The 26,596-nt window shown below is 32.6% G+C and overlaps 2 protein-coding genes across 3 annotated transcripts; both read left to right on the top strand.

Annotated features, from left to right (window-relative positions):
* The first annotated feature begins 805 nt into the window (after positions 1-805).
* Positions 806-9,198, top strand: LOC129925150 (putative OPA3-like protein CG13603). The gene is made up of 2 exons (XM_056023730.1): positions 806-1,035; positions 7,282-9,198. The coding sequence occupies exons 1-2, from the start codon at positions 900-902 to the stop codon at positions 7,665-7,667; spliced, it is 522 nt and encodes a 173-aa protein (XP_055879705.1). The 5' UTR covers positions 806-899; the 3' UTR covers positions 7,668-9,198.
* A 3,216-nt stretch (positions 9,199-12,414) lies between these two features.
* Positions 12,415-26,342, top strand: LOC106056949 (uncharacterized). Of its 2 annotated transcripts, none has more exons than XM_013213904.2 (23): positions 12,415-12,650; positions 13,595-13,677; positions 15,224-15,375; positions 16,553-16,683; positions 17,250-17,385; positions 17,715-17,830; positions 17,936-18,057; positions 18,227-18,407; positions 18,768-18,958; positions 19,476-19,586; positions 19,697-19,768; positions 19,962-20,012; positions 20,213-20,277; positions 20,437-20,583; positions 20,935-21,136; positions 21,469-21,515; positions 21,689-21,730; positions 21,818-21,998; positions 22,108-22,243; positions 22,517-22,623; positions 23,369-23,493; positions 23,879-23,995; positions 24,242-26,342. In XM_013213904.2, the coding sequence occupies exons 1-23, from the start codon at positions 12,551-12,553 to the stop codon at positions 24,399-24,401; spliced, it is 2,775 nt and encodes a 924-aa protein (XP_013069358.2). In that variant the 5' UTR covers positions 12,415-12,550; the 3' UTR covers positions 24,402-26,342. The 2 variants fall into 2 exon arrangements, with proteins under 2 accessions (XP_013069358.2, XP_013069359.2); XM_013213905.2 differs by having other exon boundaries at positions 18,771-18,958.
* The last annotated feature ends 254 nt before the right edge of the window (positions 26,343-26,596 follow it).

The following is a 26,596-nucleotide window of genomic DNA, read 5'->3' on the forward strand; positions in this document are numbered from 1 at the left end:
CACTTCCACCCCTTTCCCTGGCATATTTGGATATAAAGGGGAGAGATCGAAAAAAAAAAAAGCAAAAATTATATTGAATTTGCATTAGCCTATAGTTAGACATTACCGACGTTTAAAAAAAGGGGACGCTGTGGCTGAGTGCTTCCAAAACGAGGAGTCTCGGGTTTGAATCCCCGCCGATGAGGCTATTGAATTTAAGATTTTTAAGGCGCCCCTGAGTCAAAGAAACCCTTTTTAATATGCTTTTGACCTACAGGCTGAGCTAGAAAATTAGATGTAAATGTTAATGTAAGTCTAACTCCGTGTTTTGTGTCTTTACAAGGAAGATGCAATCGTTTTTGTTACAGAATTATATAAATTCTTAACTTAATGATATAGTTCTGGTTATTGGGTCATAAATTAGAACTTATTTTATAAAGGCATATTACAGACGGACTCGGACGTTACTTCAAAAAAGAAGATAATTACGTCCTACGCATTTCATGTGCCAATCTATTCATGCATGTTAATCCATTCCCTAATGGCGCCAAGGAATAAGAGTGTTCTAGCGTATATGCCTCTATCTTTTTGTCTTAATTTCTTATTCATTTGTAAATTATGGTTCAGTGTTTTATGTTTTATAGCTACTTTACTTTTTATTCTTCTGTCCTGGGACAAACGAGATGTGGAAAAAGATAATATAGCCCCTAGTGTCGAAAAAGACACTTTTCTTAGGATTAAAAAAAAAAAAAAATAGAAATCCCAGATTCTACGTTCTGTTCGCGAAGTTTCAATTTTTACTGTGCCCATTCTATTTTTGGCTTACGGTTTTTTCCAAGTAAACACAAAGTGAATCACACGAATCACTCAACCTGAGATGGTGAAACGAAATTTAATGTGACCTTAGCCTTAAGAATGAAATGGCACCTTTTCCATTAATAAAACTAGGATATCTTGCGATTAGGCAAATTAGTAAACCTATTGCAAATGCTATTAAAAGAAGGGCCAAAACTCATCCATTTTTCAGAAAATATATTTGCATGCCACCCGCTCAGTGTAAGTACTTAGACTTAACTTGACTAGATCTACTGATCTAGAATTAGAATCTAGTATAACTAAGTCGACTAAGACTTACTAGATCTAGATGTAGATCTAGATCTATATATATTTTATAGAATTTACTAGATGATTAGATCTAGATCTATAGTAGTTTATTTATTTCGGACATTACATGAATTCGGACATTCGTTGTTTTTTGTGGTCATTAAATAATTATTTTAATATTTATTATAAAACTAGCGCGCTGTATAATGTGCTAGTCCATTTTCCAATGATTCTAACCCAATTTCCTTCCATTTAGCTGTCTTTTTATGTAAGAAAAACGAATTACAAATTTGTTATTCAGGTTGTTGTTTTTTCCTACGTTACCCGGATGACTTTACCTCTTCCTAGAGTTAAGACTATATTTTTTGATTGGCTAAGTCTATACTAATGAGCCCGGCAATATTTATTCTGTTTTTGGAGCTAATTTATTTGATTCATAAGCCAAGTTTTCTAATTCCATACCAAAAAAAAATTAATATGGTGTCCGAATTAAATTACGATTTGCTTACCAAAATTTATTTCGGACAGCCACTTTTGGACATCAATAAAAATGATCTTATATTATATTTGTTAGTTTGTTGTTATTATTTTTAATAGAGAATAAATGGGCAAATGTTTGGAGTGAGCTTGGTACATTGAATGAAGTTAAATGCTTAGATCTAGACCTACTAGATAGATCTAGATTTATAGAGAGAGAATATAGAGGATTCAGTTAGGCAAGAATGGCTATCGTAACCTGTAGGGGCCTAATATACTACAAAAGATCATCTGTATTAGAAATTTATTAAATTAATAAACAAAAAAAACACAAACATTCAACACACATCTAATCAGCAAACCCCAAACATTTAACACACACATAAAATAAACAAACATAAAATAAGCCTAAAAGTCGGTGCAGAAATCACTATTCCAGTGACCTAATTTTGGTAGAATAAGTGTGTTCATATTTTTATTTTTTGTGTTCGTATTTATGCATAGTTTGAAAACATCGTAATGATCTCATGTGAGGGGCTATGCCTGGGGATCTTAAAATTTAGTTAATGTTAATATAGAATTAAAATCTGAGTTTATTGATGCCTAAATATAGAGACTGTCCGAAATAAATTATGGTGTCCGGAATCAAATAATGTGGGTCAAATGTGTCCGAATTAAATGAAAACACACGGCCTCTTTGACCTTAAATATAATAACAAATATAGGTTTGTGGAACAAATATAGGTAGTCATCCTTATTCTCCTTTAACTAAAGAAGATTTTGATACCGGTACGTCATTTTCTTTTCTATGTCAAACCATTGTAAAATAATGCGCTGTCAAAGTCAAACTTTCAAATTTGGGCCTATAGGTGTCCGAATAGCATAAACTACTCTAGATTCTAAGTGAGTAAGTCTAAGTTTACTAGATCTAAGTCTAAGTTGTAACCAAGTCGTCTAAGTCTTAGTCTACCCACTCTCCTGAGACTACTGTCACTGTGTGGGGGGAGTACTGACTAACTGAGTCTGAGACTACTCAGTAACTCTCTCTAGTCTAATTCTTCTCTCTAGTCTAGTGACTGGTCTAAGTCTACGTCTCTTACTCTACTGAGTCTACTGTCAGTACCCTGCTGTTTGTCTGTGTAATCTAGTTCTAGATGATACTAGATCTATTCTAATACCTCTGGCACTGCTTAGTCATTAATTCATTAATGAGTAAATGATAATGATTAATGTTTTATTGTCTACAGTCTTGCTTAGTGATAACTTACACTGTCTCACTCACTCAGTCACTGTCTATGTCTAGAGTAGTCTAGTAGTAGTAGAGTAGAGTAGAGCCTAGACTGACTCTAGATTAGATTTAGATTAGATCTAGTAATCTAGTCTAGCTAGATATATATCTAGATTGCTAGATTTAGATCTAAAAATCTAGTGACACACAGTCTTTTATAGTGACTATTTAAAATATAGAGTACCGGTAATAAGAGTCACTACAAAATTATGAAAATACAGATACTAGATAGTCGGCAATAGATTTACTAGATCATTTAGAGATAGTCTAGTGTAAAATAGATTCTAGATTACTCTAGAGTCTAGATCTAGAAATAATAGTCTAGCGTAGTTATGCCAGATCCGACCCGGGAGGTGGTTCCATCTAGCCTGCCAAAACGTCTGCACAAACTTGACAAAGAGTAGAAAATCCCCCACCAATCCAAAAATTAAAAAAAGGTTGAAAAATGTATCTTACCTAGTTAGAGGCCTATTTTTTTCTCTGATTTCTACGTTTATAAAAATAGCTGAGACGAAGAAACCACAAGTAGACTGTATTTAGAATATACCAGTAAAAGTTAATGGATCTTTACTTTTTGTGGAACAAAATAATAAGACAACATTTTGATTTTTAAAGAAAGTGTAGCTGTTTAAAAAAAAGAACATCATATGAAATAATATAAATGTTATTATAAAACAATATGACTACGTTATTGGTTTGAACCGCAAAAAAAAGATTGCTAAACTACGTCTCTAGAGATTTTAGGATAGATGGAAAGGTTTACCAAAGGGAAACAAAAAAATGAGTCATTGGCTAGCTAACTACAATGTGGTTATGTGGCCCGTGACACAAGTTTTGGATATGGAATTGGTCCAAAGGTTGAATTACCGTATGTTGGGTATCACTGGTCTAGAGTCTAGATCAGGGGTGGGCAAATTACGAACCATGGGCCACATGCAGCCCAACAGAGTGTTTTATAAATGCGTCCCGCTGACACCTACAGACATCAAATGTGCCCACAGATTATAAAAAAAAATAAAAAAAATAAATAGTTCTAAATATCTGTATAAATTAAATAAACCTCTGATTCTTATCACTTAAAATGAAGAAGGTAGCAAAACATTCTCTACTTGTCATTCTTAAAAAGTTTAAACTAAACGAAGATTAGACATACATATTCTTATCGGCAACATTTTGAAATATTCAGTCAAAGACACAAACTCATGCTAGTATTTATTCAGTGCTATGTAGAACTGTGTTGAAAGTGTTGGGTTGGAACAAGATGGCAAGTGGAACAACTGATGGAGCCCATGCTCTGGCTGAGAAAAAGTTTTTTAATCAATTAAAAAACAAAATCCCAACCATTAAACTCTAAACGGGAATGTTTGTGCAAACCGGCATTGACTATCATTGACCCAATTATCCCAGGGGTCAAACTTATCAGAGCTTAACCACTGGAGGGAAAAAATTATGTTCCTTGAAGGACATGGACATTGTTAATAATATTTCTAATGAAGAGTGGAAGAAAGACATTGATGTTTTTCATTGGAAGTATTTAATGGGTTGTTTTCACTTGAAATGTATGTGCATGTTAAATCTTTTCAACAAAGTTTTCCCGTTTCTCCAGGCAATTGAAAACATCTTTTGTCATTTTCCTTTGCTTAAAGGTTTAACTATTTCTAGTGAAATGGTTGAAAAGTACTAGAATTATTTGGGTTTCTTGATTGTGAAATTTGAAAGCAAATTTTAAGACGTCAAGAACTTGAACCAGTTTTCAATACCCTCAGTTCACCATTTAGTGCGGAAGCTGATCCAGCTCCAGAGGACACACCTCCAAGTAAATTATACCTGAAAAAGAAGTCCCAGTCAGTTCTTCTGCAGGATTTTTATGTGTGCCAGAAGCTGTATTTCCATGCTAAAAAAAATTTGGATGCTAAACTTTCACATTATTTGGGCCCACAGATATCTGTGAACAAGAATCTTTTTGCTTGAAAATAAATGTTCTAGAAAACTGTATTTAACCTCTAAGTTTATTAATATTCAGACTCGAAGACATGAGAATAAAAATTGTATCAATGATTTGCACACAGTGACATAGGGCAAAAAGTTCTATTAAAAGGCTATTGATTGCAATGTCAGTATCAAGTTTAATCAAGAACAGTAAAAAAGAAACAAGTGTTTCATAAGCCATTCTTCGTTTGCAACTTGTGAGTATTCGTGATGCTGCACTCAAACATTCATTCAACATGGAAGTGTTCTGTTGCTCTTTTTGAAATCTTCAGTGACTTGGATAATCTGACACGATGAATGTTTCTCTTTGGACAATTCTTGGTTATACTTTCAACCAGGACAAATAGCTTAATAATATAAATCTACCAATAAAATTAATTATATAATTGCATGCTCACAGAGAATACTAACAAACATGGTGCTTTATAATCTGAGTTGTTGATATCACATGATAAGAAAACAGGAATATGCAGTTGAACTACTGCTACTACTCTACATTGAAAAATTTTTAATTGAACTTTTTAGTTCGCAACTAATTAAACTTTGATTTTAACTAAACTTTTTTCTAATTCATCATTGGGCTTAATCATTTTGTTAGTTTAACTAAAAGTTTGTATCTTTTTAGTTAACTTATTATAACTAGTATTACTATTGTTAACTGTAACTTACTTAGTGACATACCTGGCACAGATCTAATCCACATAGTCATGATAGTCTCCCTAACACTAAATAGACATATTTTAAGTTTAAAGATAGATTATGGACTAGTCACTAGTAAGTAAAGATGATAGATCTATCAATTAGATTCTATTGACTTTTAGCATGCACAAAAATGAAGACTTAGTAAATGCTACCAACCTTGGCAATTATTTTGAGGCCATGAGAATTGTAAGGCCTATATAGTCCTATGGTGACCCTGTTTATGTAGAATATTTTGATGAGTTGATGCAGTAATTTTAAGCTTTAAATTTAGATCAACCATGATTCAAAATGATTTACCTTGACAGTTAGGGATAACCAGAATACTTATTATTGATATTAGTTTAAGTGGCAGTTGTTTTGTTTTGTTCTAATTTGAGTTCACCTACTTATTATACTTGTGTCCTAATTTTGTAATTCTAACTAATTTTATTATAGAAAACAAAAAGGCTAGAGGGGAAGTAAGGAGTAAAAAAAAATTTTAAATGGGTCAAACCTTGTTCATATTTCTTTATTTGTTACATTAAAGGAAGAAACTAGTGTAGTGGGTATGACACAGCAGAATAAATTGAAGACTATGTGTAGGCAGATTTTCAACTTTTCAATTCTTAATTAGGACTAAAGACCTGATCATGGCAAATAAAATAACATACATTAAAATAGAGTCTCACATATGAGTATAAGCTTAAAATAAAAGGCATAAATAATTAGACCTAGTTGAAAACAAAACATTAAAGTCTAAATACAAGTAAATGAAATATCCTATAAGAACTTATGAGAAATATGGAACCTGTGAAACATTATAATCATTAATGTGAAAGTAATTCTCTTTAACAAAATGTATTTAATAAATATAGATAATCATAATTAAGAATATAGATAAAACAATCATAATTACATTGGTTTCATAGTTTCAAGTGCATATTTTCAGAACTGTAAATCAAAACAACTATATATATTATATATATATATATATATACATAATATATATAGTTGTTTTGATTTACAGTTCTAATATGTATATATTAGACTAACTACATTTCTACATGCTGTTCTAAAAATACATTTACAATTTTGAACATTAAACATCCTATACATTAATGAAAATCTTTTTTATTTATAACTTATAGGAATGTTTGCAGTTGTCACAGTTAAAGTACATTTTAAATATGAAGTACATTGATAACATTTATAGTTACCATTATAGGTATTTGGGGGTGTGGTGGCAGATTGGTAAAGCACTTGGCTTTTGAATAGAGGGTTTTCAAGTTTGAATCAATGCAAAGTCTGGAATTTTGAATTTCAGGATTTTTATAGTCCACTCAGCTCAAATTGGTATCTTACATACTTGGGGAAGTTAAGGTGGTTTATCATTTTGCTGGCCACCTGAAACCATTTTTAATCATCAGCCATGAAACAGCTTAGTTTTTCATCATCTAACCCCATATATTGCCAGGTCTGAAAGGGATTCCTTTACTTTCTATTATAAGTATCACCATTTTTTTATTTCCAAGTGTTATTTTATGTCAGTGTGCTGTAATTCTTAAATTTTTTGTTTTAGTGTGATGAATTTATTCTCTATAAATGTTCTCTGTTACAAAAATTCCCTAGAAGACTATCTCCATTCAGGTGGTCCTTTAACAAATATTTTAAAAAATTTAGCTGAGATTTAAAAACAAAATGTACCGGTAATTTATATTTTGTCTCTTGAATTGAAACTTTAAAATATTTTTTTCTGTCCCCAGTTTATCACTGGTGTGAGGTAAACATACAACTTCGACTCATGGGATTAGGGAAAACTAAGAATTTTCAAAGAATGCCAGACAAAGATGCTATTGAGCTTGGTGGTGAGATGCTTGGTGAATTCATTGTATTTGGAATGGCTTGTCTTGTTGTTGTAGCAGAATATACAAGGGGTGCTAGGAAAGAAGCAGCCAAAGAGGAAAGTCTCAGACAAGAAAAAGAAACTATCAATTTAAAACTGGAACAATTGTTTAGTATAACAGAGGTTCAAGAAAATCAGATCAGAGAACTGCAGAGATGTGTAGATAATTTGACTTTAGAGAAAGAGAAGACTTCTGAAAAATCTAATAGTACTAATAGTAGTTTAAAGAAAAGACTTCTAGGATAACAAAATAGACATTAATGTAAAATGTGAAAACTAGGATTTGTATGAATGTACTTTCTGATTTCTAATGGCCATCTTAATTGTTTCTACACACTTCCCATATATGTACAATCTCAGTATATTATTGTTTAGATTTCAGCCTGTAATAGAGATCGTTTTGTTGAACTGTGGTATTTATATTGAAATAATACAATTCAATACACATTATTGAAATAATAGAACTCCACATGCAGTATTGTTTTATTACAATTGTTTCTTGCAATGATATTTTCAGAGCAAAGTACATAATGTTAGCTAGCATTTCATAAAAAATGTAATATTAATATCTACCTACAAAAATAAATTGTATACAGAGAAATTATTGTCAGAACAAAAAAAGAAAAATAACTCCACAGTCCCACGTAGGCATATTTAATAAAGGAAACTTGTGTTTGAAATATCAATAAATCACATTGTACCAACTGAAATATTGCCATGTTCCCCTTGGATTTTATATTTTTTCTAAGGATAATATTAGTGTAATAGGCTACATCAATTTTTAAATATTTTAGCATCCAAGAAGCTCAATACATGAGAGGCATTAAATTTGTTTGCTGTTTAAATGCTTTACAGTCAAAACATGTTCTCTTACAAGGCTTTGTCATCTATATCAATAAAGTAGAAAAAGGGGTGCTGTTGTGGTATGAAAACTATTTTTAAAAGCATCATTTTGTGTAACTATATCATTTTTTTTAAACAAAGGTGTACCTATTGATTTCCATTGTTGATTCAGACTTTGGTAAAATAATCAGATGAAAGAAATATTGCTTTCATCTTTTCTGGTAAAATAATCAGTTGAAAGAAACATTGCTTTCATCTATAAGAAAATTGTTTTTATTACAACTGAAATTATCAGAGCATTAGAATTTATGTTAGGCTCATATAAACATAATACACCTATTGAACATTAAAATTTAATTGAATATTAATACCGTACAAGTTGAATCTTAATGAATATTTTTTTATTTTGCAATGTTGATTATTTAACACCTTACAGTTTACAACACGTCTTCCAAAGATGTACTTTCAGTTAACATTATAAATACCAGTATGAGAACTTTTCAATCTTGTAATGAAATCAATGTTACCAAAATGACTTTATAGAAGCACATTTTGCTGCTTTCTGAAAGCTGGCTACTGCCCATAACACCATTGCCAACTAAAAGAAACTTCAACTATCTTAATAATTTTTTATTTTTTTTTTGTTATCATGCATTTCATCATGACCTACATTTTTGTTGGTGAATAAGCCATTGTGAGGCTTCAATATTTATTTCTTACTTTAAAATGTGCATTGAGCATGGTATACATTGAGACTGAGTAATAAATAGAATGATTGGAGTGAGTGTTTATATATTTATAAGACATAAATGTTTTTTTTATGTCATCATCCATGTGATCCATGATTGCTTATAGTATAAAATACTGTTTATATATGTGCCTCAATTTGATTTGTATATTCTAAGATATGCAATAGATACATTTAAAATGTCAACAGATGTTTAAATTGTTTTGTTTTCCTCTTGTTTAACATTCTTCAAGAGGGGCCTTCTTTGGTAAGTTTTACTAGCTACATTGTTACTCACTTTGAAAGTAGAAACCTGAAGCCATTTTTCTATGCGAATGTGGGGGAAAAAATGCTTGCTAGCAATGACGGAATAATTGATTTGTGAAAAGATTTCAACCTTTACTCATGAAAATTATAAGGCGAGTGAAAGATATGGGTAAATATCTCCATCCGCTGACGAGTGTACCGATATAGCCTATCTTATACCTCTCAAAATCTTGGTACGGTACTTATTTGCGTTACAAAGAGCAGCTGTGAAAATCAGAGAAGTTAGTAGTTATAAAAAGCATGCATGGGATCACTATACACTGGCGAAGTCCTGTTAAAGAAGTTTCAACCACCACAGAGGATCTTCGTTGGGAGAAATTAGTTGGAGTGGCTACAGATGGTGCCAGAAGTATAGTATCCATCAAGAGTTATTAGAAAAGTTGTCGAGTGAAATGTAACCGATCCTCAGTTAACTTCATTGAATTATTCACCAGTCTAAACCATGTGATGATCTTGTTCAGATTGAACAATCGTAGTTGTTTCAAAAATTCAACTGCTGTCAATGTGTCAAGTGCCCAGACAAAGTTGCATCTGGAACTTACAGATCCAGACATCAATGCTTGAAAAATTTCAAGAGATTCAGAAACTGATCTCTATTCCGTGTTACTTGCAGAAACGTTTTCTAAATCTCCGAAAACAAGCGAAAAGGATAATCACAATAATTTCAAGCACTTATTTGTGAGGATTATCATTTTCGGTGATAAATCATGCTAAACCCATGTTACATAATTGTCTCACGGACAAACATCAAGAAGTATAGATTCAGTGCTCCGACTTGGGTGTCTCATAGGCCTATATTCAACCGTAGGCTATACCGGTACCGGTATTTAAAAGTTGGTTTAAACCTTAGGATAAACTTCCCATGAATTAATGTAAATAGGCCTACTAGTTTCACAAAAGTTTTTAATAAGTTTTTGGGGGGTCTATTTCCTTTTTTAAAAAACCTTTTCGATTATATGGCCCGCAACACGAGTGTCGGAAATTAAAATGGCCTGCCGACCGTTGAATCACTGGCCTACATTATTCCTTGTGACTATCAATGGCTTACCTAGACTACCGGTATTGAAATGTCAGGCGCTGATTTTTACTGATGGTATTGTGTTGTGGGGATTGGGAAGGGACCGTCAACATCTCATTGGTGCCATCCAGCAAGCAATGACAATAGTTTCTTGCTTCGCGAAGATATGTCCCCACAGTCATCTTGAAGTAAACTGCCCAAAGTCGATTTACTCCTGGTACACACTAGGACGTGATATATTCTTAACGAACCAGTAGAGCTACGAATGGACGAAAAAAAAAAAAAAAACTAAAATTGGACAAAAAGCCCAAGTAGGCCTACCTTTGAGTTATTCTCAATCAGAAACTATGTTTGATCAAGTCCGGCATGTACAAGAGGCTGAGAGCGCTCTACGTGGGCGCAGTGCGCTTCAAAATAGTTTCACTCTTAGGTCTATGCATAGTAAAACGTCTCTAGCGTGAGTAAATGCTGTCCAGAACCGAGTCATACAATTGATTGGCGTAGGCTCCTTACAACCCCGATAGCCGCCGGTGAAGTTATGGCCAATGTCCCACCGCTGTTATTGCGCAGAGAGATGAGCTGTCGTTTAAAAAAATAGATAGGCCTACAGACGGCTTGTGGCACGGAAACTATTTTAAAAGATGCATCTACAGGCGGAACGGACCGATCTATCACTCACCGGTTCTTCCCACCTCTTTGAATAGGCATTCCTGAAATTTGCAAAAGCCAACTTGACCCGGAGTTAAACAGAAAAAGCGGCCCAACCCGATTAGTCCAATCAGCCATCAAAACTATAAACTTTTACCCGGGTTTTTTTTATGAGAGCCGGCCGTATGGTGCGGTGATACCATTCCTGGAAGGGCAAGAATCATTGCCAAGAAATATATATCTATATATGAGTTTCTCCTTTCTCAGGACTTCTGGTAACCATATAGGACACGGAAACCTTACAATTTACAATTAACCGGTGGCGTAGCTAGGATAATTGATACCCAGTGCGGCAGCACATCTTGGTGCCCTTCGAAAAAAAAAAAAAGGAACCCAAAATAAAAAGTGGAAAGACGTTATTTTCACATAAAATATTCATTATTAAAGTATTGCTAATTAGTAAACATTATTTAAAGAAATACAAAGATATTAGGCCTACAATTTTTCTGTTGGCAAGTTTGATACCCCTCAACACTAGTTTTCCCGTGTGGCCCGCACGTTACGAAAAGAGTTTCAGATAGGATCTCTCTCTTGACTCCTTTTAGAAAGATCAGTGAAACAGAAAAAAGAAACGTACCGGTATTTATAATAATAATAATCTTGATTAATTTATGTAAATGGTTTTCCCCTTCTTAATAACAGATCTAGTATACTAGACAATAAATTATATGAATCTAATTTTAATATAGGAGCTGGTAACTCTTAGGCCGATTAAATTGTGGCACACTGTGCTACAACCTGGCAGAAATTTCGGCACTACTGATCCCAAACTGTATCGGATATTTGTAGGCTATTCCCTTGGGTAACATCAGCTACGCGGAGAAGGGAAAACTAATAGGCAATATGGGGAACTGCTTCGTGTGAGCGACATCGTTCAGACCATAACTAATGCCCAGCCTTCCATCTCACTTCTAAAATATGAACCATAGTCTTTACGACTGTAGGAGGCCAAATAACTATAGATAAATGTATTCAACAAAATATTTTGAGTGACTTGAATATTAGATCTATAGATATAATATAGATCTAAGTCTAACGGGTCCTGATCTGGAATCTAGAGTAGACTCCAGAACCGTGTGAGTCTCATCGCACTAGGGCACAGTGTTGAGAACTCTATTCTCTGATAACACGGACAAGCAGCAGTTCTTTGCAGAGTTTCCCTGTCTCAGTATAGGGCCAACTCTCCATGCTTTCCAGTTTCCGTTTCACTCAGACTACAGAACCTACTATCACAGAACTCAACAGGACACAGATCTATATAGAACTATATTTTCTATTCATTAGGATCACAGACCTATATAGATCTATATATTTCTATGCATGTCTATGTTTCTATGTCTATCGCCATAGAAAAAAGAATTCTGGTTCCGTATCCTGTTAGATTTCTAGTTTGTTATTGCTGACGTCTTTACATGTAAACCCTACCGGCTTTATTTGTTTACATTCGTGTAGACTGACATTGCTAAAAATAATAATAATAAATTGTAAATTAAAAAAAAAGAAGTAATGTCTGACGATGTTTTGGCAATCGTCAATAACATTATCACTGCTATTGACAATGAAAGAACTGATGTAATATGCTCAGTTGTAGCAGAATTGAAAAAAAGTAGGCTAGCTAGTACTACTAAGCTATTAAAAAATATACAAAAATTTATTTTAATAACTTAACTTAATTGATACTAATTAGATCTAGAATCTAGTCTAATATAATTTAATATTAAGATTATGGTATCGATGAGTTAATAGATCTAAACTAGGCATTTTCATTGTTTCGTTTGTTTGATTCATGATTGAAGTAAATTAAAGAATAAAGTTAAAAGTAGGGCTTTATTTAATTTATTAGCAGATTCTAGAATCTAGTAGGGAAACTAGCTCTGATGTTTTTTTTTAATTTTTGATTTTATTAAATTATTTATTGCGCTGACCATGCCAAAATTTTGTGCTAACACTGTGACACGTGAATGGCAATCAGATCTTTTTTTGTTAAAATGATGATATATTTAGATTTTTAACAAACATAGGCTGTAAGCTTGAATGGGTAGCATGTATACTGTTGACTCACAATGTTAAGTTAGTTACAAATGTAAACTATTTTATATAAATTATGTATGCATTCATGAAGATTTAAGGCAGCGTAAGATTATGATACTGTTAATATTTTTGAGGTGAATTTAAGTATTACTTGTTTGTTTGTTTTACATATTTTGGATGTTCCTTCAGAATTGAAGATAATTACTTCCTAGTCCAAACCTCCCGCAGGATGACGGGGGATGGGAGCGGGCAGGGTTTGAACCCTGGACCATTGATAAATCTGAACGACAGTCCAGCTCGCAAACCGCACGTAATTGTAGGGGATTCAAATACTTGCATTGAAGCTACTTGGAAGATTATTTAGTTGGAATAATTTAGGAAAATATTCTCAAATTTTGTTGTGAAAATGTGGTACTAACCATAAATAAATATATATACTTAGTTTTGTAAATGCATTATTATAATATTTACTAACAAAAAAATTCTAGATATTTTAACAAATATTTTTATGCATTCTAGATACACATAACCCAGACATTTTAGCTAATGTTTTAAATGGACTTCACACTGAATTTGGTTCAGTTCTTCACTATGCAACTAAAGTTAGTGCCTATTTTATTTATAATTTTATATATACTTAATTTATATTGTGTATTGTAGAGTTCTCAAAATTGTATAAATGGTAATATAATTTTATGAATTGAAAAAAAAAAGTAACTTTTTATTTTACTAGTTGACCAGCGGCGTACCATATGCCACTATTTTGCAGGACCAGCTTTAGGCCACTGCAACCTATGCGAATGCTGTGGGCCCCGCACTTTCATAGGACCTACACTAATTCTAGATGTATAAATTATTAAATTAAACCATTTTAGAACTTCCTGTCGATTTACCAGGAGTTCCTGGAAATCTCCTGTAATTGCAAAGTATCTGAAAAAGTCCTGGAAATATCCGGAAATTAAAATCATTTGAAAACTCATACAAATCTCCTGAAATATATAGACAAAAATTGTCATTTTTTGGGGTTTCATTCAATATGGACAATGGCAATCCTACGCACGTTAAAAAAACCCAGAATTTTGCAATAGGCCTACCTGTAATTGTGGAATCTAGTGAAACAAGCTTCTTGCGCCTCAAAGTAATGAAGAATTACTTGAATTCTCGTAGAATAGATTGAAACATTTGGTAATTCTTGCTATTGAGCTTGATCTATGTAGGAAATAGAATTTTATGATATACTGTATGACTTCGTTACTTGCAAGGAATAAAATGCAAAGACGAATTTATTTTCTAATACAAGCTCTTAATTTTCACTTATTATCTGTATCCCTACCCAAACTTGGCCCCGCGAAATCCATTTTGTATAGGGCTCCACAATGGTTAACCCCCGGCCCTGCTATTTAGTGACGGGTGAATACAGAGTAGATTACTTGCTCTCTTTCCTTGACTTCTTGGTCACAATGGTTAAGCCCGGCCTTGCTATTTAGTGACGAGTGAATACAGAGTAGATTACTTGCTCTCTTTCCATGACTTCTTGGTCACAATGGTTAAGCCCGGCCCTGCTATTTAGTGACGAGTGAATACAGAGTAGATTACTTGCTCTCTTTCCATGACTTCTTGGTCACAATGGTTAAGTCCGGCCCTGCTATTTAGTGACAAGTGAATACAGAGTAGATTACTTGCTCTCTTTCCATGACTTCTTGGTCACAATGGTTAAGTCCGGCCCTGCTATTTAGTGACGAGTGAATACAGAGTAGATTACTTGCTCTCTTTCCATGACTTCTTGGTCACAATGGTTAAGCCCGGCCCTGCTATTTAGTGACGAGTGAATACAGAGTAGATTACTTGCTCTCTTTCCATGACTTCTTGGTCACAATGGTTAAGTCTGGCCCTGCTATTTAGTGATGGGTGATTACTACTTGTTCTCTTCCCCCCCCCCCTTTTTTTTTTCCGCCTCTTAAATTACGTAAGGTAACTCTAGTCCGCCCGACTTGCAAAAATAAAAGAGTTATCTTTCCATTACGTTGTGTCCAAACTCTTGAGCCATGAAGAGAATTATATATATAGATATTTGTAGAATGAATAAGATCAGACCACCATTTAAACACCTTTAATTGACTCTCACAATTTTTTTTTTCCCTGAATCAGCATGGCAAAGTAGACAAGGTGAGGGCACTCTTGGCTGGAGGAGCAGATCCTGGTACACAGAATGCACAAGGCCAAGTTCCACTGGATTTTGCTTCCCCTCAGATATGTACTGTTTACAACGAAGAGCTGTTGAAGGCAACTGCACAGTCTAAGTAAGAAAATGATGTAAAACTAACAAGAGTTCTCTGCATATGTTGTAGAAAACTGCCAATAGCTAACTAGCAACTTTTTAGCTAGTTTCTACATACTCTAGCAAGTGAAACATTCAAACTGATTAACAGCAGTAAAACATTCAAACTTTATAATAGAAGTAGAAAATTTAAAATAGGAGTAAAAAAATTCAAACATTATAATAGCAGTTAAACATTCAACCTTTATAATAGGAGAAAAACTTTTATCCTTGTATTAGCGGTGAAACTTTAAATAATAATAATAATAGCAGAAAAACATTCACACCAATTAACAGCAGTTAAATATTCAGACTTATTATAGTGGTGAAAGTTTCAAACTTTATTAAAGCAGTAAAACATTGAAACATTATAATATTGGTGAAAAATTCAAACTTTATAGTTTCAGTGAATCATTCAAACTGATTAATAGCAGTAAAACATTAAAACTTTATAATAGCATTGAAACATTAAAACTTTTCAATAACAGTAAACCATTTAAACTTTATACTAAAAGTGAAACATTCGAAGTTTATAATATTGATGAAAAATTGAAACTTTATAATAGTAGTGAAATATTCATCCTTCAATCTCTATGCATAGTTTCACAATCCGTTATTGACGGCTCAAATCAAGAATGCTGCCCTATTTGTTTTATAATGCCATTTACATGTCTTTCTTTTTTAAAACAACACTTTTTTTACAAATCAAATATTTTGGCTTTTTATCATGTTCCACTAAAAGTAAAGATTTGTTTACTTTTTCTGGTAGATTCTACATTCAGAGTCCCATTTCATTAACGCACAAATGTTAAAGGTCATGGTACCAATTAATTAAAGAAAAATTGAGGGTCCTAACCTTTTTTTTTGAAGGGGGGATTTTCTACACTTTGTGCCAACATTTGAGTGGGCCGGATGGAACCACGTCAGCCTGCAGGCCGTATATTGGGCATCACTATACTAGCCTAAGAGATTTCAAGTTATCTGTAGCTGATGGAACAATTAATATATGATATGCTTGGTAATTTAAACCAAAAATCTATAAATTTTTTAATGAAATAATAATTTTAAGTTTCAAACTTAAAAACTTTGAAATATTATCAAAAAAAGAATATGAAAAATTCCATCTTTACATCTTTCAAAATGGCATTTAAAATCTCCAGTCTAGGAAGGGTGTGTCAGCTTCTGGCAGCAGGTGTAAATATAAACCTTACAGACAGTCCTGAGATGCTGAACACCCCTCTGCACTGGGCAGTTTGTCATGGTAATAGAGACATTGTGCAGTGTTTATGTGGTAAGATTCTTGTTATTTTTTTTGGATGTGTTCAAAAAAGAATCCCTTTCAGACTTTGTAATCTATAGGGAGATGATGTAAAAATTATCTGTTATTATGTCTGATGGTCAACTAGGGTGTTGTTATGTAGCCAGCACAACGACCTACCACTTTAATTCCTCTAACTAATGTCAGGTACCCATTAGAGTTGGGTGGACTCAGAAGTGGCTTAAGTCCCAAAATAAAAAATACTAGTCTACTTCATGATTCAAACCCAGGACTTTCAGTTTTGGAAGCAAAGTGCTTTACCACTCAGCCATCTCCCCTATCAGGATGTTTTCTTAACTATTCTTAACAAATTTTGTCCAACAATTTCATATAATACTACTACTATGTCTTACAGTGGTGATTACATAGTTCTGTAAAATTCTTCACTTTTCCTTAATCCCCGGACTCAACAATTATGCCTTAGTAATATTATATATCGTAGTAAATTGTTATTGTATTTTTTGTCATACTTATTTTATTTTTAAAAAATTCATACTCTGAAAGCTATGACTTGGGTTTTCTTTATCATGTCATACAAGCAAGAGGAGCTGATTTAAATGCCTATAATGCCAGAGGGCTTACTCCTCTACATGAGGCTGTGAAGAGAGGAGATGCTGGAATATTGGAAGAGCTTCTGAATTATGGTGCTAACCCAGATTTGCAAGTAACGTTAGGGTACCGTTTCTTTTTTATAAAGAAATCTATTTTTGGTATAGTTATTCAGTTAATATTATTTTGTTTACTTTTTTAAATTTGGGTGATAACAATAAATTAGTAACAATTATGTACTTTAAAAATATCTTGCATAAAAAAGACGAAATGCCATGATTGTTAGTATTTATCTCATATTTCTTTAAAATTAACTAGAACTTTAAAGAATATAATTTGAACTAAACATATTCAGATAAAAGAAACAAATCCTTTATCTTGCACCTCCTGCCTTTTTATTATTCTTTTCAATAATGTAAAGTTTAACTTTTATTATTGTTAAAAAATACATTTAGAGAAAATGTAGGACAAACAGTGATGGACATGGCAGCTGGTAAAGAATCTCTTTTACAAGTCCTAAGGGCCCCTCGCCATTTTCTTGAACCTGTTGGAAAAATCAATCACAACTTTGGTATGATGTTAAAGAATGTTTAGTTTTGAAGGATTTATTATTGTATGCATAGAGAATTTACTAATTTATTTGTTTAATATGTTCATTAATTTTTCTTGACCACAGACAGTAACAGTAAAGTAAATCTAGCAAGGTTTGACAGTATGACATCAACAGACAGTGTCATCACTAATGGTCTTGATGATGATGATCTACAATCACCAAAATTAACTCTTCCACCATATCAGGTCAGTGCTGCTGGTAGAATGCTTTTTTTAAACCAATAAATAATTAAAATGAAAAGGAGACCTACTCCAGAACTTTATAAGAATTTTTAAAGTACTAAAAACTTAAAGGGTTAAGTTCTGATTATTCTGTGTTTGTGTTTAATGGTAACTAAACTGTTTTGATATTTAGGAAACTAAAGCAAAGCTGGAGTCTAAATTAAGTTTTGAGGCACCCAGTATACCTCCAATCATAGTTGATGAGAAACTCTTTCTACTGTGGCCCCAGGTCCAAAGCTTTAAGCAAGGAGGAGGCAAACCTTTTGTCATCAGTCACGTATTGCCTGTATTTGTTAAACCTGGCCCACAGGGAAGTAAGTCACATCACACACAGTCGATAGTTTCTTTTTTTTTCTAAAACATACTTCTTGTCACTCTCTACGAATGATAAGCATAATATATTCCCACCCTGGCATCTTGTTTTCATCTGACCATTTTATTCCAAGACTGATTTGACATGTGGCTTTGTGAGTTTCTTTTTTTTTCTATGATTTTGAGAGCTTTTTTTATTCATAAGTATTTTTTTTTTAAAGTACTGTTAAGTACCTAGTTAAAGTTGAAAAGGTACAAAATGTATAAACTTTATTGCAATTCACCCAGATTAATTTGGATTACTTTTGCTTTTATGTGTGAGAGTTTAAAAAAAAAACAACGCTGTCCAATTTTCATTTCAGCAGCAAGTGCCTCAGATATTGCCTTCCTTTGGAATCTTCGACGTCATTTGTTTGAGGAACTGGATCTAGAACTTTCATTAAACCTTTTAACACCACTGTCCATGTTTGAATCACCTCATATTATCTGTCATGTGAACAAACACCTTGCCTGCCAGCTAGGCTCTTACAGGCTGACAATCTCCCCCAAACAGGTAGGACATAATAGTTATACTTTGCTGTAACTGTAACTTTGTTTTTAGTATTTGTTTAAATTGGGCAATAAATCTGTCTGTATTTTAATTAGGAATTTTGTAAATGCTTACGGACTGTTATAATAATAACTGTTTCCTTTGTTCTTCTTTAAGTATTTAGACAAAAACCTTGTCGTTGGATCCAAACATTAGGAGAAATTGTTGTCTTGTATATGATTTTTAAGACGAAGCTTTTATTTCCTGGCAGGGATATGCTAACTGCAAACAACTTCCCACTAGGATGAATTGATATAATTGGTTAAATGTGTCTAATTAGCACAGTAAGACTGAAGTCAAGGGTCTGTTGAAAGTGATTGAATCTCAACTGACTGGGATGAACTCTTCTTTCTGTTATCTGAAAAGAAACGAGCTTAAAGCCCTAAACCAAACTTAAGCTTCTAAAGAATTGGTTTTTCTATTATGTTTCATATTTTGTTTTCTTTTTGCCTAAAAAGTTCTTGAATTTATATTTTTGTAGATAAAACTAATCTGTGGTGATTTGGAAAGTTTAAACAATGCAATTTCAACAGTATTACAATTGCTGTCTTTGTACAAAGGAGAAAATGCTGTTTCTATCCCAACATTACTGGTTTGTAAATAGATTGTGATTACCAGGTTAAATCTGAAACAACTAGAACACACATTCTATTAAATGCATGAAATTACTAATGGTATTTATGTCTAATTTTTTCTCTCTAGATTGATGATTGGCCCAACATGCCTTACAGGGGAGTTTTACTTGACATATCACAAGGGAGAATACCACTGGTGGTGGGTCTATTACTTATATTTTTACATTTGTGTTTTTGAAAAGAAAAGAAAAAAATTTTACTTTACAAGTTGAAGTTTTTTTTCATTTAAAACTTTCAGTTCTACACAATATGATGATTTTGGGCAAAAAATGTTGTTGTCCTCATCTTTTTTTTTAGTTTCAATATCAGTACCTTATTCTCCTTTTATTTAGGAAAATTTGGAAGAATACCTGGACATATTGTCACTGTTAAAGATCAATCAGGTATGTGTGAGCGTATATTAAAATGTGTTCTGCTATATAATACTTACTGAGAATTTTTGAAGATATGGATATAAGATTTTCTATTAAAAATAAAAAACAACAACTTGTAAGTCCATCAACCAAAAGTGTATGTTGTAAGCTAATATAATTGATATATTTCGATGCGTAAACATTTGATTTTCTGTTAATTTCATTTTCAGATATATTTTTATAACCGTTTTCATTCTAACCTTCCACCCCAATGGCAATGTCCCTACACACGCAGGTAACAGTCAGAATGATTTATTAAGATAAAACTTATTTGAATAATTTTTGGGGTTCATTTGAATAATAGTTGAGTTTGAAGCTGTGTGGCTGTTATGTGAAATATTTATCAACTCTATTATCAGTCTGTTTTAATTTATGTCTACAATTTTTTAAACAGCGAGGTTCTTCATCTCTCAGAGTTTTGTCAAAAAAGACGGATGCAATTGATTCCAGTCATTGAGGCAGGTCCGCGAGTACAGTTTGAGGATCTGTCAAAACTGTATTCTGTTTTTCAAGACTTTTTAGCTTGCTTTGGAAAAGCAGAGTGAGTTGGAACAATACATTCCAATATTACTTTATTAATAATAGAAATAGTAAAAATAAGGGTTTTAATTGGAAAAGCGTATTTGAAAATTACATTTAAAATAGTAAAATAATATTAAGTCATAGAACTTAAATAGCAGACTTGTATAATACAATATTATAAAATTAAAATGAAAGTTTTACTGCATTTGATAAACTCTTCAATAATGTCTCAATAGCTTTTCAGTTTGGTATTTAGTTCTGATTTAGGCACTGAGTCTAGGATATGTCTACACACAGTTAAAAATTTTGTGTTTTGGTGCATATTATTTTATATATCAATCATTGTGAATGTGAATATTTCCCCCCATAGCTTTGTTAGTGTCGGCCCCAGGCTGAGCAGTTTTCTGTTGGATCAGTCAGATGACACTCTGGCTGTGGATGATTTTATGCGTTACCTCCCCATCTCATCCCATCAGACATTACAGCTTTGTTCATATCCTCTTCATGAATTGACCACAAACTTACTGCAGCAGTTGCCCCCAAATGTGATATTTCAAGAGTATGCTATCAAGGTAAACATCATTTCTCATTTTTTTGTGTGCATCTTGGAATTTTAGATTCTGCTTATGAAAGCCCTTGAAATGAGTCTCATGAGGCTAGAACAGAGCAGATAAAACAATTTGAGGCTTTTGAGGTGTAATTTATTAAAGCTTTGAGATTACATGCGATAAACCTTGTACATTTGCATTTTTTGTGTGTTCAGTCTGACTTTCAGGATTTGTTCTATTTTCATAGGAAAATCATTTGTTATGAAGACAGTTATAAAATTCAGTTTTTCTTGTTAAATGAAATATAAAAAGTAATTATGTGCTGTTGAAATAATAATTAATTGTCTTTATTTTAGGCTGATCATGACTACAATAAACTTTGCACACCATTGTCAGAACTTGGGTAAGAGATTTTTTAACAAAATTTATCAATTTGACATACACATTTTGTTTTAATTAACTATAAATTTGTTAAATATATGATATATAGAGTATTAGTAATCTAAAAAATTATTTTAGTCACATTAATGAGATTTTCCAGACATTATTAATAACTTATGTTTTTTTAAATTACAGAATAAATTATGTTGTTTGTCCTGGAACGGCAGCTTGGAACAGGTAATTGGCTACTTTGTGTAATAGTGGACACTGTTATTTAGTTAGCCTCTGATGTTTTGAATTAATCACGTCATACATACATTACAGTTTGGCTGGTTGTCCTGAGGCAGCTATTGGAAATATCTCTTCTGCAGCTACCAAAAGTGAAGGGGTCTTAGGCATGGTGGTGTGTGACTGGACTGGCAAAGGGCATCTTAACCACCATCCATTCTCTTGGCCTGGTATTCTCACATCAGCTGGGCTCTCATGGAATAATACAATTAAAAAAGTAAATCTTTTTTTTTAACAATGTAACAAAAGGAAAAATGAATTAAGAAATCAAATCTGAATGGAAATGTATAAAAAAGTCCTTAAAGATTTGAATGTTTTTTTGTTAGGAGACATTGGAGCAACTGCTACCTGCTCTGTTAAATCAACATGTATTTAGAGACAGGGGTGGAATTCTAGGCAACATTGTCATGGAGCTTGGCAAGGCTGAGACCTACGCTATCAAACGAGCCCGCAACCAAGATGGTAATAATTGCTCTTTTGTTTTATTCATTGCTGCCATAAATGTTATTTAATTAATAAATTGTGGTGATTTAATAGAAACTAAATGCATTTCATATTTTATAATATCGGACTGTGATTGTTTAATAAATATACAGTTTATTTGTTGTGGAAAAAATTGCACATTTGTAAAACCAATTTCCTTTAGAATAATAAATCTTTTTTTTATCGTATACTATCTTATTATTAATTTTTGTTATATGGCCTGAAAGTCACATTAACTAATTTATATTTCAGCCAATGATTACTCAGATCTACCAGAGGAGCAAGGCTCCATATTGTACAGATTCCTGACTCACCCTGATGGTGTTCCACTTGAAAAACTTTCTACTGATGCACTTCAGGTAATTACACAAGAGTTTTGTTTGTTTTTTCTTAATTACAGTTAGATGTGTGTCCGAGACGCTAAGTACGCATGAATGTTGCTTAGCTACCTATCAAGAGGGCTCGAAGTTCGACACCCGACTCGAGCAGATTTGTGTTTACTGATCTCCTAAAGACAGCATAGAAAACCTCCCAGATACCCCATCCGCCAAATGAGATTGGATCATAGCGCTTTGAGCATGCAATAAGCATGAAAGTTGTGCTATTTAAAAAAAGTTGTTGAAATACTGTAGAGCAGGTGAAGTTTAGCTTCATAATATGCTTTTATGCTTTATTAAGAAGAAATAATTCTTGATCACATGCATTTTAACCGTCGATTGGAAATTCATGACTATTTTTCTAATCTTAGTGATTGCTGCTGTTCAAATATTGAGTCTCTTTTCTTGTATGTTCTGTCTTTAAACATTTTACATTATGGACCAGTTGTTCTTTAACTTTTGTCTGAATAATTTAATTTTTAACGTGACTGTTATCCTAATATATATTGATATAAATAAGGTGAGAACTGCAACCACCTTATGGTGAATTAACTTTTTTTTTTTTTTAGAGAGATGGATTTTCACAGAATGATTGTACACCAATAATGAGTTCTTTTTAAATGTTTACAAAGTAGTGTCATTACTAATGATTTTATTGCTTTATTTTGATCAAGTAATACAAGTGTATTATGTAAATATGTTTTGTTTTGGTATTTTATTGTTACAGTATGTCACTAAACTGGTTAGAAAATGCCAGACAAATCTACAGGCAGCAGACTCTCAATGTATTTTTGGTGATGTGATCAAGATAGAGTTACAGCTGACCACAGAGCTCATGCTTCTGGCTTGCAGGTGAAATGATGGGTAGACAGACTTCATCACAAAATGTTGTACACTTTCCTTGTGTGGGAAAATCTGTAAACTACTCAAAGAATGTTAACTTTATCTGTCACCTTAAAGAATATTTTATAAGACTATTTTTAGATAGTCAACTTTTTGTGATGAAGGCCTTGTTTTAACTCTTTAAGACTTAATTATATAATGGAATTCAGTAGCTCTACCAAGCCAATGTGCAATCTTTCTCAAGTCTTCTGATTTTTGAGCTATTGCTTCAAGCTCTGTTATAGTCTTTATGTATAATAAATAGGTAAAACCATACTTGTTAGATTAATGTTGCCTCTAAATGAACATTTCATGTTGAATTTGAGATATTAGAGTTTTTTTTTTTTAATTTTAGAGTAGGAAAAGCTCTTGTTTTATCTGGTCGCAAACCTGACACTCAAACTGGTTATAGTGTGGTGAATTTTGGAATCAGTAATTTGACTATTACCACTAGAACGGATCTAGCTAACAAGTGAGTTGCTCTAACATTTTGTAGTGTTTAAGATAGATGACTTTAAACAAATTAGCCAGACTTTATTTCTTTAAATCTGCTTAAATTGAACAAGAACAAAAAAGAAAATCCTGGTCAATAGGCTAATAGTAAAAAGAAAAATAAGATCTAATTTAAATGAATATAACTGATAACATCTTTAAAAATTTATTTTGTTCTTTTGTAATTCAGTAAATGAAAGTTATGATTTTCTTATTTTCTCTCTAGATTACTCGAGCTAATGAAACAATTTCGAGAAGTTTGGTCCCAGCATTCCAACCCTAATATCGGCCTAGAGGAGTCAGTGGAGAGGCTGAGAAGTTTGTTCAAAGTTCTACTGCCTGACTCTTCTCACACAGAACATTTAAGCATTGAATCAGGCTACTAAAGCCTCTGCAGAAGAAGTTTAATGGCCTCTCCAGAAAGATGTTAATTAATGTTATGGAAACCCCTTTTTTTTTAGGCCAATAATTTGATATTTCTTGATGTGATAGAATAAATTAATAAACCACTAATTGTTATCTAAATATATTTTATATGATGACTAAGAAGTGTTATTATTAAACATTTTGTACTTGGATGTATTCGCAGCAATGGTGGCACTTATGATATTATCAGTAGCACTGATGAAATATTGTCATGTATGCTGGTATTTTTAGTGAAACAAATGGTTTTAACTGCTAAATCATGTATGCTAGTGTTTTCATTTAAACCTATTTTTTTTTTACTGTTAAATTAGCATTTACTAGTGTCCAACACTATTTAATATGCAGATTTGTATGTTGGTTGATTGACTGGAGTGGTGTTAGTATTTAGTATGATACATATCACATGATGATAGTGGCTAGATCTTTTCCAGTACTTGACAGTGTTCATGTGCTTTCAACATTAAATGTTTCAACTGTTTGGGAAATAGCTCTCAAGTCTACAAAGGAGCTTAAATGGAAATACACTCCATTGTTTCTATTAAATTTCAGCATTAAGTTGTAAGAAAAATAGTTTTGTGAATTTAACTTTAAAGCATCACTACTGCACTATGCATAATGTACCATCAAATTGTTATTGGTGCTGTAATTTCCTGCAAGCTGTTTCTTTTAAATTACTTTTAATACAACTTACACATTTCAAAACTAAATTGACTTCAGAACTGAAGGCTGTTACATTCTGTTCAAACCTCCTGCAGGCTGGCATGGCTTGGCGGTGTGCAAAGTTCAAACCCGTGATGTCAGTTTGCATACGGTCTCATACCACATGACCAAGCAACAAGTCTGTTTATTTCTGTTTGAACATAATATTAAAGATGGCTGGTAAAGTGAAAGGTATTTTTTTTTCATAATTTCAAGATAGTCAGGAGTTCAAATCCTGCTTTGCAGTATTTTTGGGACATTTTAACACATTGTTGTTTTTCAGTGGTCCTAATCTCTATATGGACTATGTTATAAATAGCACACAAAATATAACAAAGCTCTTTTGCAAATCAAATGGAAGAAACCATTTCTTTGATTTATGTATTGAGATGCATTTGACCTGTTGAGTTCCCTTGTTTAAATTCCAATGATTACAAATTTAATAGAACTGCAATTTTTCACCACAGTTCATTGTGTTTCACTAGAACTGCATGTCTGTTAATTCTATGCACAAATATTCATGAATCTTGGGTTTATCCAGTTTTTAAAAGGGATACATACTTCTGTTTTGGTACAAAATATTTTTTTGGCTTTTGACACACTGTGGCTTTTTAGGTTAAATCAAATGCATTTAGACCTTTTTAATTTTTGCAATGCTTTTTTTTTGTTCATTATGTCATTGCATATTTAATGTTCATACTGGTGGTGAAAAGAGAAGGAGAGCCTTTGGGGGAGGGGGGTTGATAGCCAGTAAAATAAAATGTTTATTTATTTCCTTATATTTTACAGTATTACCATTACATATATATTTTTTTTTAATTTCTTTATTTTTATGATATTGATCAAAATATCATTTTGTATTCTTACATATTTGCTATTGCTATTTTTGTTTTTGTGGCTAATTGTATAACTCTGGATTAGAACAATTTAAAAAATTAATTTTAAAATATCTTTTTGTGATATTAGATTACTATGTCTAAGAAGTCTTCTGTCTTTCAATGGGCGTTTGTATCATTTCTTTGAATGTAAGATCTGATTGTTTTTCTGTGTTTTTTTCTATTGACAAGTGTTATGTTTTATTTCAGACATACTATTCTTTATCTTTTAATTTGAGCTGGTTTATACTTTGTTGGGCTTAACTGCAGTTTTGTATTTATTTATTTTTGTATCATGGGCAATATTAAAATATATTATAACTTGCATATTAATGTATGTTAAATTGTAGAACAAAATCTATTTAATTTGTTACCCAATATGATAAATAAAATTGTTAATTTTAAATCACTCAGATTGCTATTAAGCATCATGGTTATATAAGGCAGAGGTTCTCAAACCCCCCACCCCCCGATATGACTGTAGGGGGTCCGCAGAAAGAAGAAAATGGTATACAAAGTCACAAAAATCACTTGGTTCATTGCATCTGTAACAAAGTAAACATCTCTGTTCTCCAAGCTGT

Source organism: Biomphalaria glabrata, chromosome 3 (assembly GCF_947242115.1).
Source record: "Biomphalaria glabrata chromosome 3, xgBioGlab47.1, whole genome shotgun sequence".
Classification (NCBI taxonomy): domain Eukaryota; kingdom Metazoa; phylum Mollusca; class Gastropoda; family Planorbidae; genus Biomphalaria; species Biomphalaria glabrata.